The sequence below is a fragment of the Neophocaena asiaeorientalis genome, unplaced genomic scaffold (genome assembly GCF_003031525.2).
Source record: "Neophocaena asiaeorientalis asiaeorientalis breed wild unplaced genomic scaffold, Neophocaena_asiaeorientalis_V1.1 scaffold43, whole genome shotgun sequence".
NCBI classification, from domain to species: domain Eukaryota; kingdom Metazoa; phylum Chordata; class Mammalia; order Artiodactyla; family Phocoenidae; genus Neophocaena; species Neophocaena asiaeorientalis.
This window is the reverse complement of record NW_020173674.1, coordinates 4805468-4823178: the sequence shown is the minus strand read 5'-3', so window position 1 is coordinate 4823178 and position 17711 is coordinate 4805468. Positions and strand designations below refer to the sequence as shown.

Here is a 17711-nt window from a genome sequence, read left to right as displayed (position 1 = left end):
TGTGGCCGAGCCCGGTGCGAACAGCGGCCTTGTGTTCATTTTTGCTCACATCTCCTCCCCCATCTCACATCCCTATTCAGCCCAGTGTGGACCCCACAGTTATGGGGGAGGCATATGGGTTCCAAATGTTGAAAGGCTTAGTACATCTTGAAATCAATACTTTTGTGAAATTGATAGCTTTTTTGTTTTTTTGACCATGCCGCGTGGCTTGTGTACCTTAGTTCCCTGACCAGGGATTGAACCCAGGGCACGGCAGTGAAAGTGCCAAGTCCTAACCACTGGACCGCCAGGGAACTCCCGATACCTTTTTCCTTAATCAGATTTCAAGGGTATTGAGGACTGTTGCTAAACGTTAAAACGAAGTTTGGACCAGTTTCTGGGGCTCAGTTTCCTGTGATTTTCCAGACCGAGGAGTGGAGAGATGATGACGGGCCCCCTGGGAAATGGGGGCAGCCTGGGACCAAGGGGCTCCTCCTGTGTCTCTCTGCCAGTGCCCTGGCATCCGTGCCCACCTGCGTCTTGGCCTCCAGGACAGTGCCACTCACTGAGTGCTACTGCGTGTCTGGCCCATTCTTAGCCTGCACTGGGGAAGTTGACCCCGAGGGGGAAGTGACTTGCCATGGCCACCTGGTACGAGGTGGCCCCAGATCTCCTGTCCTTCACCCTCCCAGCTCACCACCCTTCCACGACTCCCTCCACCAGGGAGCCTTCGAGCCCCATCCTCATCCACTCTGCTCCCCACTGTGGAATCCTCACCACCTGCCTTTCCTCAGCCCACTCTTCAACAAGGTGCCCGGGTCTTCCACCGGTGCCCCGCCCCCCGCCGCCATGCCTGTGGGCTCGCTGGCCACCCACAGAGTTCTGGCTCCGCTGCCCCAAATGTGTAACAGGTGTGGGTGCTGACCACCCACTTTCTGACCCTCCTATTTCCGGCGGGGGTGCAGTGGACACTCCCCTGTAGCCAGGCCGTGCACACGGACAGCTTCCTCACACACTGGGGGCTGGAGGTGGAACGCAGACAAGACGCAGGGCAGTGGAGACCGGGTACAGCACTTGTGAATTGAGCGTGTTCCCGCTTTGAAACCCAGAGGTGTTTCGCCTAGTTTTTGCCCTGCTGGGCGGCCTGTGATGGTCTTTCTCTCCTCCCCAGAGCCTCCTACGTGCTCCCCGGACCAGTTTGCGTGCGCCACTGGGGAGATCGACTGCATTCCTGGGGCCTGGCGCTGCGACGGCTTCCCGGAGTGTGATGACCAGAGCGACGAGGAGGGCTGCCCGGTGTGCTCGGCCGCCCAGTTCCCGTGTGCGCGGGGCCAGTGCGTGGACCTGCGGCTGCGTTGTGATGGCGAGGCTGACTGCCAGGACCGCTCGGACGAGGCGGACTGCGATGGTGAGGCCCCGCCCCTCCCCTAGGCTCGCGCTCTCCACCCTCCTGAAGCTTGGGCTCCATCAGGTCACGCATAAAGCCTTGGCCTGGAGCGAAACTGCCGTGGCCCCTCAGCTTGGGAGGGGAGAATGTTAGTTGCAGGCCCACTGAGAGCTGTTGCGCTCTGCCTCGCCAAGCACTTTGGCTTGAAGGCAGACTGAGGGTCTATCTTGCCTTCCCTCCTTCAGTCAAGAATTTTACAGAGACCCAAGTAAGTCCAGTAGTCAGCTGGATTTGCATGGTTTACACCCTGGTTAAGCCCCATCCCCAAAGGCATTGCTGTCCTCCACCAAGCCGTCTTGGGGTAACACTTACATCTGGGTGGTTTCTAGTATCCCCTTGAACCAGGAGTTCCAAAGAGATTGGCTTAGTCAACCTGGGTCCACGCTGGCTGGCAGTATCTTCCTTTTAGACCGTGCCAGTGAAACAAATCTCTGTGCTCCCTCTGAGGTTTTCTTACATAAAATGACCTGCTCCTTTGGTTCCTGCCACACACCGTCAGCACCACGGCCCCATGACTGCCACTGAGCTGTTAATGGGTCGTTCTAGCTGCCACCCCACAGCCACCGGTCCTCTTCTTGGATAACTCAGATGTTATCTGTCCACTGTCCCCATTGATGGTGAGCAGCCATTCTGTGGAAGGTGAAGGCCTGGGGGTCATTTCCCCAGATGTTTCTATAAAGCCGCAGTTGTTAAGTCTTTCCAGCTCACAGCCCCTTTGAATTCGATGGAGACTGTAGACCAGGGATGAGCGCACTGCGGCCTGAGGGCCAAATCCAGATCACCACCTGTTTTGGTAAATGCGGTTTTACTGGGACGCAGTCAGGCTCATTCATTTACCTGTTGTCTCTGGTCCTGCACGGAAACGGCAGAGTTGAGTAGTTACAAAAGAGACCTGTCTGGCTCTACAGAAAAGTTTGCTGAGCCCTGCCTTACATCCTTGGCCCCAGCGCAGTCTTGTGTCCAAGATCTCAGCAGGTGGCAGGAGCCCTGATTAGGGACCGTCCCCTCCCTCCTCCCGCTGTGACTGTTTCTCCTGGAGAAAGGAAGCATCAGGAGGACAGCAGGCCCTAGTGGAGGCTCTGGGCTCTGCCCTCTGTTTCAGAAGCCTCCTCTCCTGCTAGGTTACCAGCAGACCTGCCCACTTATTGCAAGGACAGGGTTCCTTGTCTCTGGTTTCCAGAGTGGGCGCCTGGGACAGGGCGGGTGGGGAGCTTAGACGGCAAGTACTGGGGGCGGGTGATGCCTTCCTCATGGGGCCATAGCCCTTTCCAGGTCAGCACCCAGCCTTCCTCGTCCTCCTTGCGTGGCCTGCCTCTGCCTTTCCGGTTGCGCTGTGCTCCCCCTTCCTGACCCTCAGAGCTCTGCTGGTGCATCCCCTGTCCCCTGCCCCTCCCACTCTAGGAGCCCAGTTCCTTGTGGAGCCAGCGGCTGTCCCCTTCCTGGTAACCTGGGAGGGCCTGGGCACAGGGGCCGTGGTAGTCCTGGTGCTTTGCGGGCCTGACCCATGGTAGGAACCTGATGAATGAATACCTCCCTGGGTCGTTGAGGTCTCTTCCCTGCCAGCCCGCCCCCAGCATTGCATGGGCCTCGGAACTGGGGTCCTCGAGGGGCGGGTGAAGACTGGCTTTGCTGTGACCACGCCCCGACCCGGTCCTAGAAAGGGTCCGTTTGTCTGCTCTGTATTTGGAGCCCAGACCTCTGTTGTTGGGTCTGGGGGGGTGGGGCAGGGAGCCCCGGTGGAGGTCATCTGCTTAGTGCTCCTGGCTGCATCATGCCCTCCAGCCTCTCTGAACGCAAGGCCCCTCCTTGCAGCCGTCTGCCTGCCCAACCAGTTCCGGTGCGCCAGCGGCCAGTGCGTCCTTATCAAGCAGCAGTGCGATTCCTTTCCTGACTGCGTCGATGGCTCCGACGAGCTCATGTGTGGTGAGCTGGCTTCCCCGAGGGCGGGGTTGGAGGGTCGCCCTGTGCTGGGGTTCTGTCCCAGGACCGTCGGGTCTAGAGGGAGGAAGTGGCGGGGACTGAGGAGGCTGGGAGGTCGGGAGTATTTGGCCTCGGTAGGGAGTCAGGGAAGCCTTCCTGGAGGTGGAGGCGGCTGTGAGGAGGGGGAGGGGGAAACTGAGCCAAGGGGCATTTCAGCTGGGACAGAGGCACAGAGAAGGCATAGATGTGCCAGGCCAGACCTGAGTGTAAGGTGGCATGCTTCTGGCCAGAGCCCTCACTCAGCAGCATCTGTCAACAAGATCACCCTGACAGAGTAGTGGGTGAGTCCATTCCCTGGCAGCCTGCTGTCTGGCTGAGGAGGAGTGGTGTGTGCCCACGCACACACGTACACGCACACACACACGCACACACACACGCTGCATGCCCCTTGAGTGACGTAGCTTGTACGGCCAGGGATGTAGGGGCTAGAGAATGTGAAACCAGGGCAGTCAGAGAAGGCTTCCTGGAGGCGTTGGCTCTTGAAAGGCTGTCTGGTTCAGACAGGAAGGGAGCTGGATTCCCAGACAGGAAGTGGGAATGTGTCTGTGTGTCTGGGGATATGGCCAGTTCGTTCACTGCAGAGGGACCGGGGCTGAGAGCTCTGCCTGCAGGATAGAGGCGTCTTGTGAATGGGGAAGAAGGAGGCATCCCCAAGGGACTCACTGAGCGCTTTTGTGCCTTCACATCAACCCGGGATAGGCCCCTCAGCTACCATCTCAGGAGCGTGGTCTGGGGGCCAGAGGGTAGCAGTGGGAGCCCCGGGGGGTCTGAGCCCCGCGCCTCTGCTGGGCAGGTGTCCAGTGTGACGGTGTCTGTCTTCAGGCTCCCATGTGATCGTGGCCCCAGCCGTTGGGGGTGATGTTTATCCATAGTCAGGCCTCGTCGCCGGAACCAGCAGCTTTCCTCCCTTTCCTTCGGGCTTTGGCCGGAGGGGACGTTGTCGACTGCTCTCAGAAACGTGGCCACCCTGATGGGAAAGTGAATGTCCTTTTGTCAGAGTTGAGTCTGGAGCCCAGACATGCCCTCCATGCCGCAGGTGGCTTTGATCGTGGGGCGAGCCCCAGGAGTGCCCCTGCCCGGGAGCCCTGGGTGCGCCTTTGCAGCCCTGAGCTGGCTCCTGGCTTTTTGGGTTTGACTGGGCCCCTGAGGCCAGGCCCTTCACATTCCACTTCTCACGCTTTCCCTGCCTAGGGCCTTCAGGATTCCCGGCCTCTGTGGCAGGCAGGCGTGAGGGGCTCAGATGGAGGCCCCCCCCGGCCCTGGGTGCTTGGGTCAGCCCCGCCCCTCCGCGTGGTCCTGTCTCCCCGCCCCGCCCCCTCCTGCCGCCTGGGGCTCGGGCTCAGCTGGACTAGGGACGTGGACGTGGGAGGACCCAGCGCCTGCTTCCAGCCGAGAAGCTCCGGGTCAGGGGCATGAATAGGAGGCTGCTTCGGAGGAGTCGCTGCTGAGGGGCCGTGGGCCGTGGCAGAGCTGAGTCAGGCCGAGGAGGGGGAGAAGGTGCTGCGGCTCCATCGGCGGGTGCTGGGCCGGGGCGGGAGGCACACAGCGCCTGCCCCGCAGGAGGCCTGCTCCCTTTGGGTTAACGTCCGCTATCGCTTCCTGCCCGTGCTCTGGCAGAAATCACCAAGCTGCCCTCGGACGACGGCCCGGCCCACAGCAGCGCCATCGGGCCGGTTATCGGCATCATCCTCTCGCTCTTCATCATGGGCGGGGTCTACTTTGTGTGCCAGCGCGTGGTGTGTCAGCGCTACGCCGGGGCCAACGGGCCCTTCCCGCATGAGTACGTCAGTGGGACCCCCCACGTGCCCCTCAATTTCATCGCCCCCGGCGGCACCCAGCACGGTCCCTTCACAGGTGAGGACCCTGGGCGGCGGTGCGGAGGCAGAAAGGGCGGGATATGGGGCGAGTGGATCAGGAATGGTCTTTGGACTTGACCTGAGATGTTCTCGTGGGGTGTGTCCTGAGTCATCCCCCGGGGACGGCTGGGCGGGGACACATCTCTCATAGGGCTTCCGCACCTGAACCTGGGTCTCCGGGGCAGCGGGGCTGGGGAGAGTGCGCCCCTGCCCCTAACTGGCCTCGTTCCCCCACCCCCTCCCCGCAGGCATTTCGTGCAGCAAGTCCATGATGAGCTCCGTGAGCCTTATGGGGGGCCGAGCCGGGGTGCCCCTCTACGACCGGAACCACGTCACCGGGGCCTCGTCCAGCAGCTCATCCAGCACCAAGGCCACGCTGTACCCGCCGGTGAGTAGGGGCAGGAGGACGCCTGGCCAGCTCAGGGTTCCCCGTGCCCACCAGCGGCAGGCACGTCCTCAGGATTTCGAGAATTACTTGCTGTTCCACCACTTAGAATGGTGGGTGCGTTCACCTTTCTCCCCGTCCCGACCTGTAGTTTTTTTCTTCAGCATCATTTTCTGCTCAGAAAAGAGTACGTCCTGTTCATTGTGGATAACCTGGAAGCCACATAAGATTCTAAAAGGTGGGGGTCTCACCCATAATCCCACCTCCCGGGGTTGCTGTTGGGCGTTTCCCTGTCTGGGTGGCCGTCTGGTTCCTCGGGCCCGCCCCATCGGCAGGGCCTGTCTGGATGGACGCGAGCTTCCCCTCAGCGTCCCCGCCAGAAACGCTCTATTTTCCCGCCCACAGCCTTGCTGGTTCCCAGAAAATAGCCGGATGGTTTTCTAAGGACAGGCACTCCTGGGGTGACTGTCGTGGCTGAAATGCTCCCTAGAGCTTCCGGCAGCCTGAGTGGGGTGAGGGGCTGGCCCTAGGCCGAGCCCCACCCTAGAACGAAATGACTCTACAGAGGGTGAAGGGCCAAAGCCCCCAGTATCCCAGCCCCACACCAGGATCCCGAGGGGGACCCTCTCCTCGAGGCTGGAAAAGACCCCCATTTCCAAAGCGTGGCCCCAGGGTAGCTGGGGCAAGCTTGATGCACGGATGTGAACCTGAAGGTACATATCAGGTTCTGACTTTATATGGTTCTGTGCTTTATAATTCTCCAAAACCCGACTTCCTGTGATGGTGTGGTCTTCTGACGTGAAGACAGCCCCTTGAGCTTTCTCTGGGGGGGTCGCCAGTGAGCCCCACCCACCAGGGCCGGGCCTTCCTGCCCTTCTGGGTGTCCCCCGTATCCGGGGTGTTGCCCCTCCTTATCACGCCTGACCTGGCAGGACCAAGGAGTGGGGGGCAGCGGGGGTCATTATCTAGGGTTGGCAGGATCAGAACCGAATCTGGCAGCTCCAGGGCCCGACTGTGTTTCGGGGCAGAGGGAACAAGGAGCCTGGAGCTTCAGACTCCTCCCCACCATACCTCTTGTCCTTCCTGCTGCTACTGTTACCTGGCTTTCAGATGTCCCATGTGACCAGCTGAAAGCACCAGGAACCCGTGTAAGACTGAGCTGACCCCAGGACAGCCCCCTGGACCCCCCACGCAGGCAGCAGCATGCTGGTGTCTCCATCCGCAGCCCCTGCTGGGAGCCGGGGAGATCTTATCTGACAGCAAGAGATGACACTGACCACCAGCAATCTTTTTCAGCCGCTTTACTGAGATGTAATTCACATGCCCTCCCATCCACCCAGGCACTTACAGCCTACAGCTCAGGGGTTTCTAGTATATTCATAGAGCTGTGCAGTCATCACCATTGTTAAATGTAGAACATTTCATCATCCCAGAGAGAAACCCTGCATGGAGCCAGCTATTTAAAAATTAACTACATTCGTTTGAATCAGTAATGTATGTTCGTGGTACAGAATTCAAAGGGCACAGTGAAAGGAGGGCCCAGCCCTCACCTGCTCAGGAGCTCGCCCCTCCCCCGGAGGTACATCCTGTGGTGAGTTTATCGTGTGTCCTCCCAGAGGAAGTCTGTACATAAGCGAGTATACAAGAGTATGGACTTTATTTTCCCAACAAAGAATAATTTTTTTTTTTTTGGAGATAATTGTAGATGTATATGCAGTTGTAAGGAATAATACAGAGAGGTCCTATCTCCCTTTCACCAATTTTCCCCAGTGGTAACGTCTTACATAACTATGATTGTCTTAGCCCATTCATGCTGCTCTAACAAAAATACGATAGACTGGGCAGCTTAAACTACACACATTTATTTCTCACAGTTCTGGAGGCTGGGAAACTCAAGCTCAAGGTTCTGGCAGGTTTGGGCCCGGTCCCTGGTTCATAGTAGTTGTCTTCCCCACTTCCTTTTCTTTCTTTCCTTCTTTCTTTTCCTTCTTTCTCACTGCGAGGCTTGCAGCATCTCAGTCCCCTGACCAGGAATTGAACCCGGGGCCATGGCAGTGAAAGCCTGGAATCCTAACCACTGGGCCACCAGGGAACTCCCTGTATCCCTGTAGTGGCCGTCTTACCTGTATATGGTGGAAGGGGTGAGGGGGCTCTCTGGGGTCGCTTCTTTAAGGGCACTGATTCCACTTATGAGGGCTCCACCTTCGTGACTTAATCACATCCCCAAAGCCCCACCTCCTAATACCATCCTGTTGGGAATTAGGTTTCAACATATGAATTTGTGGGGACACAAACATTCAGTCTATGGCAATAGTACAGTAGCATAATCAGGGCATTGCTATGATACACTTTGACTTTATTCACAGTTCACCAGTTTTATATATGCACTTTTATTTTAAGACAACTTTTATCTATCTATACCTATCTATATTTATCTATCTGTGTATCTATGTATCTAGCAATTCTAGGTTCACAGCAAAATTGGGAGGAGGGTAGGGAGGTTTCCCAAATCCCCCTTCCTCCCCCTTTATCAACATCCCCCACCAGAGTGGGGTACTCGTTACAGTCCACGAGTCTACACGTCACCATCACCCAGAGTCCATGGTTTACATCTTGAGTTCGCTCTTGGTGGTGTAGTATTCTGTGGGTTTGGACAAACGTGTAATGACATGTATCCACCATTTTAGTCTCATACAGAGCAGTTTCATATGTACTTTTTAAAACCTGCATGATAGCATCTGAAGGTAATGACAGCTCCTCTCTGAGCCTTGCTTTTTGCTACCAAGGATCAGTGAAAGCTGGCCTTTACCCAGCACTTCGGAGGAATACACTCTTCGTGTGCTGTTATCACCCCGACTCCAGAAGGGGGCGCTATCAGCCTCCTATTTGGCAGATGAGGCCAAGGAACTGAGTGGTGACTACCCGCCCCCCTCCTCCCTGGGGCCATTCTGTCCAAGCTGACCACTCCCCTACCCTGCCTCTCCTGCACCCTGAAGTTTGTTTTGCTTCTCGGGCAGAGCTGTCCCCCTCTTGGTGACTGGAGAGTGCCCTTTTTTGGGGTGCGGCTGGGCCCACACCAGTGGGTGTCCAGTCATTCCCAGGATCTCGTTACCCTAACAGTGATGCCCGGAACTCCTGCGGTTTCCTCATTTCCCCTCCTGGGTAGGAGCCAGCAGGAAGATGCCCTGCAGCTAAGGCTGAGCATTGGTCATCTTGACCTTTCTTGCCAAGGGTCCCTCACAAGGGACCATCTTCCCGCTAGCAGAGGGCCACACCAGCACGACCGTCCCTCTCAAACACATTCTCGTCAGGTCCAGTTTAGGGTAAAAATGGTTTAGTGGTGTAATTTAAATTTATATTTCTCTTATTACGTATGATGTCAAAGATCTTTTTGTATGTTTAATAACCTTTGTAGTTTTATTTTCTCAGATGGGTGCATTTATGTCCTTTTTCTATTGGGTTGTTGGTATTTTTAAAATTTATTTGTAAGGGCTCTTTATATAGAGATATATTAAGAAAGTTAGCCTGGGATAAGGGTTGAAAATGTTTTTCCTAGCTTTCTGTCTTTTGATTTGGTTTATGTTGTGTTTTGCCATTTATACAATGAAATTATTCATCTTTTATGGGAGTTTGGGGGGTTTTTGGTCATACCCAGAAAGGCTTTCCCGTCTTGTAAAAATGTTTCTTTCCATGCTCTCTTTCTTAATGTTCTCAAGGTTTCGTGTTTGCATTTTTTTTTTTTTTCTAACTTTTGGCTGCGTCGGGTCTTCATTGCTGCGCGCAGGCTTTCTCTAGTTGCAGTGGGCGGGGGCTGCTCTTCATCGCGGTGCGCAGGCTTCTCATTGCGGTGGCTTCTCTTTGCGGAGCACGGGGTCTAGGTACGCGGGCTCAGTCGCTGTGGCATGTGGGCTCAGTAGTTGTGGCTCGCGGGTTCTAGAGCACAGGCTCAGTAGTTGTGGCTCACGGGCTTAGTTGCTCCGCGGCATGTGGGATCTTCCCGGACCAGGGCTCAAACCCATGTCCCCTGCATTGGCAGGCAGATTCTTAACCACTGCGCCACCAGGGAAGTCCCTTGTGTTTGTATTTAATTTTGATTCTCCTGGAATCAAATTTAACTTTGATTCTCCTGGAATGTAATTAGGTGTACTGAGTGAGGCTGGAGGCATCCGACTTTATTTCTGTGCTGATGGCTACCAGGCGGCCTTTAGGGAATTCCCTGGTGGTGCAGTGGTTAAGAATCCGAGCTCCCACTGCAGGGGGCACGGGTTCAATCCCTGGATGGGGAACTAAGATCCCGCATGCCAAGCGGTGCAGCGAAAAGAAAAAAAGGCGGCCTTTATTAGTCGAGGTCCAATCAGGAGACGGAAGTTACATGGTGATTTGAAGAGAGAAAGTACAGAATTATTATCGGGGATTAGGATTGCAGGGAATTGGCCAGTGAGAGGTAAAGAGAACTCTTCAGAACGCAGGGAAAGCAGATGATCTGAGCGGGGAAGAGCCCCTAGCCCCCACGCACCAGGTGACCGAGAAGTCGCCGAGGTGCTGCACCAGCAGAACTTGCTAGAAATATGCCCACTGTAGTATTGGGGAGACTTCTTCCTTGACCTTCACCTCCCCAGCACCCTGCGGGAAGTAGCACCGACAGCAGCAGGGGAGGGGACTTGGGCAGGATTCCAGAGTTCTCCTTGGAGGCAGCAGTGAAGAGAAGTCGGGTCCAGTCAGGTTCATGGGCAGATGCGGAAATAGGAGCGCAAGGGCCTGGGGTGTGGGAGCCGCTGGGGGAGGCCCTTTCTGCTGGGCTTCCCTGCCTGGTTTCTGCTCTCTCTCTGAACACCACCCTCTTCCCCCAGGCGTGGCTTCCTAGCTTTGGGGTCACACGCCGAGGAAGCCGCAGGCTGGCTATCTGGGCTGAAGAGGGCCCTCCACCACAGAATAAGGAGAGGGGTCCGTGCCAGTTCCTGACGGGTAGGGGAGGGGTCTGGGCACGTCCTGTAGGTGACTCACCTAGTGTCAGGACAGCCTTGGGAAGCGGGTCTCCTTAGCCCCATTTTAGGAATGAGGATCCTGAGGCCTCAAGGGGTGAAGTCCCTCACCAGGGAGCAGCTGGGAGGTGATAAAACAGGTCTCAACCCACATCTGCCGAAGCGGGGGAGGGGGGGGTTGGCGAGGGAAGGCCGTGCCCTTTCCATCGCCCCAGGGACCTGGGGGAATTCAGTCCCTCAGGGCACTCAGACTCCCAGGTCTGGCTGTGCCCCTGGCAGGGACAGCTCAGAGGAGGGGCGGGGGGCGCAGGCAGCGATGGTTGCTGGGGAAGGTGCAGACCCCGCAGGTGTCTGGCCCCCAGGTCCCTCTGTCCCTCTTGTGGGGCCGGTCATGTGCCACCTGGCTCTTGAGGGTGCATTCATGGGGAAGAGTTGTGTACTTATTATCACAGTTTGGGGCCAATATAGTCCCTTGAGAATGGGGCGCCCCTTCCTCATTTGCTGAGAGGGTGGGGAGGGCGGGCAGCAGGGCTGTGGCCCCTCCTTCCGTGTGGTGGTGCGTGTGCCTTGTCAGGGTTCAGGCTGGGATGTGGGTCCCCTGAATGTTAGGAGTAAGGAATGAATTATAGAGATTAGACTTTGCACCACGTGGGAGGAGATGGGGGAGTAAAAGACCAGAGAGGGGACTTGACAGAAAAGCCCCTGAGGAACCTCGGGAGGCACTCAGTGGCGTGGGGACACGCCCGGGCCTGCGGGGACCCTTCCCTGCTGGTGGCACGGTGCACAGGGGGCTTGTGTCGGGGTCCTGAGTGCGCAGCCGAGCTCCCGGGCCTGGGGTCGCCACTGATCAGCGGGCCGGGCTCTCCCCCTGCTCGAGCCCACCCACGGGCCACAGCTGCCCCTTCCCCTCCCCAGACCAGGAGGGGCCCTGGGAGGAGGGCAGCTGGTTGGGGGTGGCCGGTGGGCGGTGGGGACCGCCGGCTCCGGGGCCCGTGTGACCTTGCTTGGCTCCCCCCAGATCCTGAACCCGCCGCCGTCCCCCGCCACGGACCCCTCCTTGTACAACGTGGACGTGTTCTACCCTTCCAGCATTCCCGCCACCGCCAGGCCGTACAGGTACGGAGCCCGCGCGCCCCGCGGTACCGGGCCTGGTCCCCATTTCCTGCGGGAGAAAGCGCGGAGGGGTCGGGCCGCCGGTGGGCGTGCTGAGTTCAGAAACCATCCTGCGCCCACGGTTGGCAGCCCTGGGGGTGTTTTGTAAGCCGGGCCACACGTGGCCTTGAATGACGCCCCCAGGGGTCTCCACCGCAGCCGGGCCCGTCCCCCGGAGGGCTCTGCGCTCTGTGCCTGAATCCGGCGCTGGGACCCCGGCGGGGCGCCACCCCTTGGTACCTCGGCTGGCCCTTGATGGGGCGATCCTTCCCCCTTACCCACTGCGAGGGCCTGCTCGGGCCCCGGGCCTGCTCAGCACCGACCCCGCACTCCCAGCTGTCCCTTTAGGGGTCGCACGACCCCCTCCTTGGTGGGGAGCGGCCAGCTGGAGAGCGTTGAGGAGAAACGGGATCCGGGTTTGCTGGCCTGTGGCCAGGGGCGGGTCGGAGCCAGGGTGGGCGAGGTGAACCTGCTGACCTTCACCCGGTGGTCTCAGCCGACAGGGCCCGCCCACCAGGTGCGCTGGGGCCCCCGCCCCCACCCCCGGGCGAGCTACCTGATGGGGCAGGTGGAGGGTCGGCCCCGCCAGGCTCGCCCCCTGTGTAGAGAGCGGGGCTTGGGGGTGGCGGAGGCCCTTGGTCCTCCCGGAGCGGCGGACCCTCCGAGCGCGGCACCGCCTGCCACCTGGTGGCCGTTTGGGGAACTCCGGGGCCTGGCCGGGGAGCCGGGCAGCCGTGCTTTTGATTCTCCTGGAATGTAATTAGGTGTACTGAGTGAGGCTGGAGGCATCCGACTTTATTTCTGTGCTGATGGCTACCAGGCGGCCTTTAGGGAATTCCCTGGTGGTGCAGTGGTTAAGAATCCGAGCTCCCACTGCAGGGGGCACGGGTTCAATCCCTGGATGGGGAACTAAGATCCCGCATGCCAAGCGGTGCAGCGAAAAGAAAAAAAGGCGGCCTTTATTAGTCGAGGTCCAATCAGGAGACGGAAGTTACATGGTGATTTGAAGAGAGAAAGTACAGAATTATTATCGGGGATTAGGATTGCAGGGAATTGGCCAGTGAGAGGTAAAGAGAACTCTTCAGAACGCAGGGAAAGCAGATGATCTGAGCGGGGAAGAGCCCCTAGCCCCCACGCACCAGGTGACCGAGAAGTCGCCGAGGTGCTGCACCAGCAGAACTTGCTAGAAATATGCCCACTGTAGTATTGGGGAGACTTCTTCCTTGACCTTCACCTCCCCAGCACCCTGCGGGAAGTAGCACCGACAGCAGCAGGGGAGGGGACTTGGGCAGGATTCCAGAGTTCTCCTTGGAGGCAGCAGTGAAGAGAAGTCGGGTCCAGTCAGGTTCATGGGCAGATGCGGAAATAGGAGCGCAAGGGCCTGGGGTGTGGGAGCCGCTGGGGGAGGCCCTTTCTGCTGGGCTTCCCTGCCTGGTTTCTGCTCTCTCTCTGAACACCACCCTCTTCCCCCAGGCGTGGCTTCCTAGCTTTGGGGTCACACGCCGAGGAAGCCGCAGGCTGGCTATCTGGGCTGAAGAGGGCCCTCCACCACAGAATAAGGAGAGGGGTCCGTGCCAGTTCCTGACGGGTAGGGGAGGGGTCTGGGCACGTCCTGTAGGTGACTCACCTAGTGTCAGGACAGCCTTGGGAAGCGGGTCTCCTTAGCCCCATTTTAGGAATGAGGATCCTGAGGCCTCAAGGGGTGAAGTCCCTCACCAGGGAGCAGCTGGGAGGTGATAAAACAGGTCTCAACCCACATCTGCCGAAGCGGGGGAGGGGGGGTTGGCGAGGGAAGGCCGTGCCCTTTCCATCGCCCCAGGGACCTGGGGGAATTCAGTCCCTCAGGGCACTCAGACTCCCAGGTCTGGCTGTGCCCCTGGCAGGGACAGCTCAGAGGAGGGGCGGGGGGCGCAGGCAGCGATGGTTGCTGGGGAAGGTGCAGACCCCGCAGGTGTCTGGCCCCCAGGTCCCTCTGTCCCTCTTGTGGGGCCGGTCATGTGCCACCTGGCTCTTGAGGGTGCATTCATGGGGAAGAGTTGTGTACTTATTATCACAGTTTGGGGCCAATATAGTCCCTTGAGAATGGGGCGCCCCTTCCTCATTTGCTGAGAGGGTGGGGAGGGCGGGCAGCAGGGCTGTGGCCCCTCCTTCCGTGTGGTGGTGCGTGTGCCTTGTCAGGGTTCAGGCTGGGATGTGGGTCCCCTGAATGTTAGGAGTAAGGAATGAATTATAGAGATTAGACTTTGCACCACGTGGGAGGAGATGGGGGAGTAAAAGACCAGAGAGGGGACTTGACAGAAAAGCCCCTGAGGAACCTCGGGAGGCACTCAGTGGCGTGGGGACACGCCCGGGCCTGCGGGGACCCTTCCCTGCTGGTGGCACGGTGCACAGGGGGCTTGTGTCGGGGTCCTGAGTGCGCAGCCGAGCTCCCGGGCCTGGGGTCGCCACTGATCAGCGGGCCGGGCTCTCCCCCTGCTCGAGCCCACCCACGGGCCACAGCTGCCCCTTCCCCTCCCCAGACCAGGAGGGGCCCTGGGAGGAGGGCAGCTGGTTGGGGGTGGCCGGTGGGCGGTGGGGACCGCCGGCTCCGGGGCCCGTGTGACCTTGCTTGGCTCCCCCCAGATCCTGAACCCGCCGCCGTCCCCCGCCACGGACCCCTCCTTGTACAACGTGGACGTGTTCTACCCTTCCAGCATTCCCGCCACCGCCAGGCCGTACAGGTACGGAGCCCGCGCGCCCCGCGGTACCGGGCCTGGTCCCCATTTCCTGCGGGAGAAAGCGCGGAGGGGTCGGGCCGCCGGTGGGCGTGCTGAGTTCAGAAACCATCCTGCGCCCACGGTTGGCAGCCCTGGGGGTGTTTTGTAAGCCGGGCCACACGTGGCCTTGAATGACGCCCCCAGGGGTCTCCACCGCAGCCGGGCCCGTCCCCCGGAGGGCTCTGCGCTCTGTGCCTGAATCCGGCGCTGGGACCCCGGCGGGGCGCCACCCCTTGGTACCTCGGCTGGCCCTTGATGGGGCGATCCTTCCCCCTTACCCACTGCGAGGGCCTGCTCGGGCCCCGGGCCTGCTCAGCACCGACCCCGCACTCCCAGCTGTCCCTTTAGGGGTCGCACGACCCCCTCCTTGGTGGGGAGCGGCCAGCTGGAGAGCGTTGAGGAGAAACGGGATCCGGGTTTGCTGGCCTGTGGCCAGGGGCGGGTCGGAGCCAGGGTGGGCGAGGTGAACCTGCTGACCTTCACCCGGTGGTCTCAGCCGACAGGGCCCGCCCACCAGGTGCGCTGGGGCCCCCGCCCCCACCCCCGGGCGAGCTACCTGATGGGGCAGGTGGAGGGTCGGCCCCGCCAGGCTCGCCCCCTGTGTAGAGAGCGGGGCTTGGGGGTGGCGGAGGCCCTTGGTCCTCCCGGAGCGGCGGACCCTCCGAGCGCGGCACCGCCTGCCACCTGGTGGCCGTTTGGGGAACTCCGGGGCCTGGCCGGGGAGCCGGGCAGCCGTGCAGATTCCGGGGAGGCCCAGACGTTTACTGGGTCACTGCCCTGTTCAAGAACCTGCGGGGGCTCCCCAGTGCCTCCGTGTGTCCCCAGAGCTGTCACCGCCACACCAGCCAGGCCAGGCCCCTCAGCCTCCAGTCTACTGCATGCTTTGCTCCTTCTGCCCTGGTTTTGGTCCCCCTCCAAGGCCTCTGCCCTCCCCACTGTCTGTGGGCGTCCCTTCTTGCTCCCAGGGCTCCACGAGGCATATCCTGCTGCTGCACCTTCCTCAGTGTGGGCGCCCCTCGCTGGCCCTTTGGTGCTGGCTCCACCTTCCCGCCCACTGTGAGCCCCGCTGTGGCTCTTAAACACACCACGATCCCCACCTTGGACTCGGGCCAAACGGCGATGTCACGGGGGATGGTCAGGAGGCATCTCTGGGATCAAGAGATGGGAGGCCAACTGGTCTCCAGTATTTACAGTAATGGTGGAAGGGGGGACGGCCGTTGACCGCTTCTGGTGCCAGATGCTGTCTCTAGCGCGTTCCAGGCGGAATCTCATTTTAATCCTCACAAGCTCCTTTTGAAATGGATACTGTTTCATCTTCCCCATTGTGTCAATGAGAAACTGAAGCTCAGAGAGGTTAAGTTGCCCAAGGTCAGCCAGGTAGGCTCTGGAGGCCTCGTTCCCCGTAAAGGTGACCTTGGCCTGGGGCTGCAGTCCTTGTCAGGGACTGAGCTTGGCAGCCTGCAGGGTAGGTGCCAGTGCGCCCACTTTAAAGGTGGCAATATTGAGGCTCAGAGAGGCCACATAGCCAGGGGGCCCAAGTGCCAAAGGTGGACGTGCACGTGGGCCAATCTGAACCCAGGTCCCCTTTCCCTTGCTGTATCCCCTCCAGACCCTACATCATCCGTGGCATGGCGCCCCCTACGACGCCCTGCAGCACAGACGTGTGTGACAGTGACTACAGCGCCAGCCGCTGGAAGGCCAGCAAGTACTACCTGGATTTGAACTCGGACTCAGACCCCTCCCCACCTCCGCCCACACCCCACAGCCAGTACCTGTCGGCGGAGGACAGCTGCCCACCATCGCCCGCCACAGAGAGGAGCTATTTCCACCTCTTCCCGCCCCCTCCATCCCCCTGCACGGACTCGTCCTGACCTCGGCCGGGCCACCCTGGCCTCTCTCTGCCCCTGTAAATAGTTTTAAATATGAACAAAGAAAAAATTATATTTTATGATTTAAAAAATAAATATAGTTGGGATTTTAAAAACATGAGAAATGTGAACAGTGATGGGGGGTGGGCAGGGTGGGGAAAACTTTGTACAATGGAGAAAATATTTATAAACCTAATTTTTTAAAACATCATTGCCATTCTTTCATGCCGTGTGTGTTGGAGCTGAGTGTCCCCACGGAGTGAACGCTGACCTCTGGCCCTCCCTGGACAGCTGTCGGAGTCGTGCACTTGTCCTGGGCATGGGCGTCTTGCCATCAGGCTCCCACAGGGAGGGGTGAGACCTCTGGGCAGAGGCCTGCGGGCGGGTCAGCTTCGTGGATGCCTGACTCGTGCACGACCTGATGCTTGATTTCATGCTCTGCTGTTGCCGTCCCGAAATTCTAAATAATTTTGAAGACCGAGGCCCTGCATTTTCATTTCGCGTTGGGCTCTGCAGGTTACATACCTGGGCTTTGGGCTGTTCCTGGCTGGTCCTTGCTACTGCCTGACCTGTGCGTGCCGGCCCAGGGCCGCTGCTGCCCGTCAGGACAGTGCTGGGGTGGGGTGGGGTGGGGTGGGGGAACTTCCCCGGTGGTCCAGTGGTTAAGACTTCACCTTCCTCTGCAGGGGGCGCGGGTTCGATCACTTAGCTCAGGGAGCTAAGATACCACGTGCCTCGCAGCCAAAACACCAAAACATAAAACAGAAGCATATTGTAGTAGATTTAATAAAGACTTTTAAAAAATGGTCCACATCAAAAAAATCTTTGAAAAAAAACAGTGCTGGGGGGACACTTCCCTGGTGGTCCAGTGCTTGGGACTCGGCGCTTTCCCCGCCAAGGGCCTGGGTTCAATCTGCGCTTGGGGGCCAAAAAGAGACAGTGCTGGGGGCCCTGCCATCTGCGCTGACCCCAGTGGATGGCGCTGCCGGGCCACACTTGCCCCGGGTTGGGGAGGGAGCCCCCCAGGCCTCCTGCTCTCCGGGCCCCCACAGTGTCCGTATCTGCAGATGGGCTGTGGAGAGCCTGGTCCTCACAGAGGCCTGCCCTGTGCCCACCCGGCTGGTACTGGAGGAGACATGGGTCAGGCCTGGTCCCTGCGCCTGGGGTCCCCAGTCTGTGGAAGCAGCGGTGTGTCCTGAGGAGGCTGGGCTGTTCTGCGGCCAGGCAGGAAGAACCACACTCGCAGGGCTGGGAGGAAGGAAAATGCAGCAGCCAGGAAGGGCCTGACTGCCCCACCCCCACCCCC

General features: G+C 59.3%; 1 protein-coding gene across 2 annotated transcripts in view; it reads left to right on the top strand.

Moving 5' to 3' along the window:
• LRP5 (LDL receptor related protein 5) overlaps window positions 1-16537 on the top strand; it is an 82576-nt gene extending 66039 nt beyond the window's left edge. Inside the window, exons 17-22 of one of the 2 annotated variants that reach the window (XM_024749191.1) lie at window positions 1151-1387; window positions 3209-3349; window positions 5024-5260; window positions 5511-5650; window positions 11648-11745; window positions 16147-16537. In XM_024749191.1, coding sequence (XP_024604959.1) covers window positions 1151-1387; window positions 3209-3349; window positions 5024-5260; window positions 5511-5650; window positions 11648-11745; window positions 16147-16408 — 1115 coding nt within the window. In that variant the 3' untranslated portion in view covers window positions 16409-16537. The remainder of the gene's footprint in view (window positions 1-1150; window positions 1388-3208; window positions 3350-5023; window positions 5261-5510; window positions 5651-11647; window positions 11746-16146) is intronic. The other variant, XM_024749192.1, reaches the window with a different exon arrangement.
• The last annotated feature ends 1174 nt before the right edge of the window (window positions 16538-17711 follow it).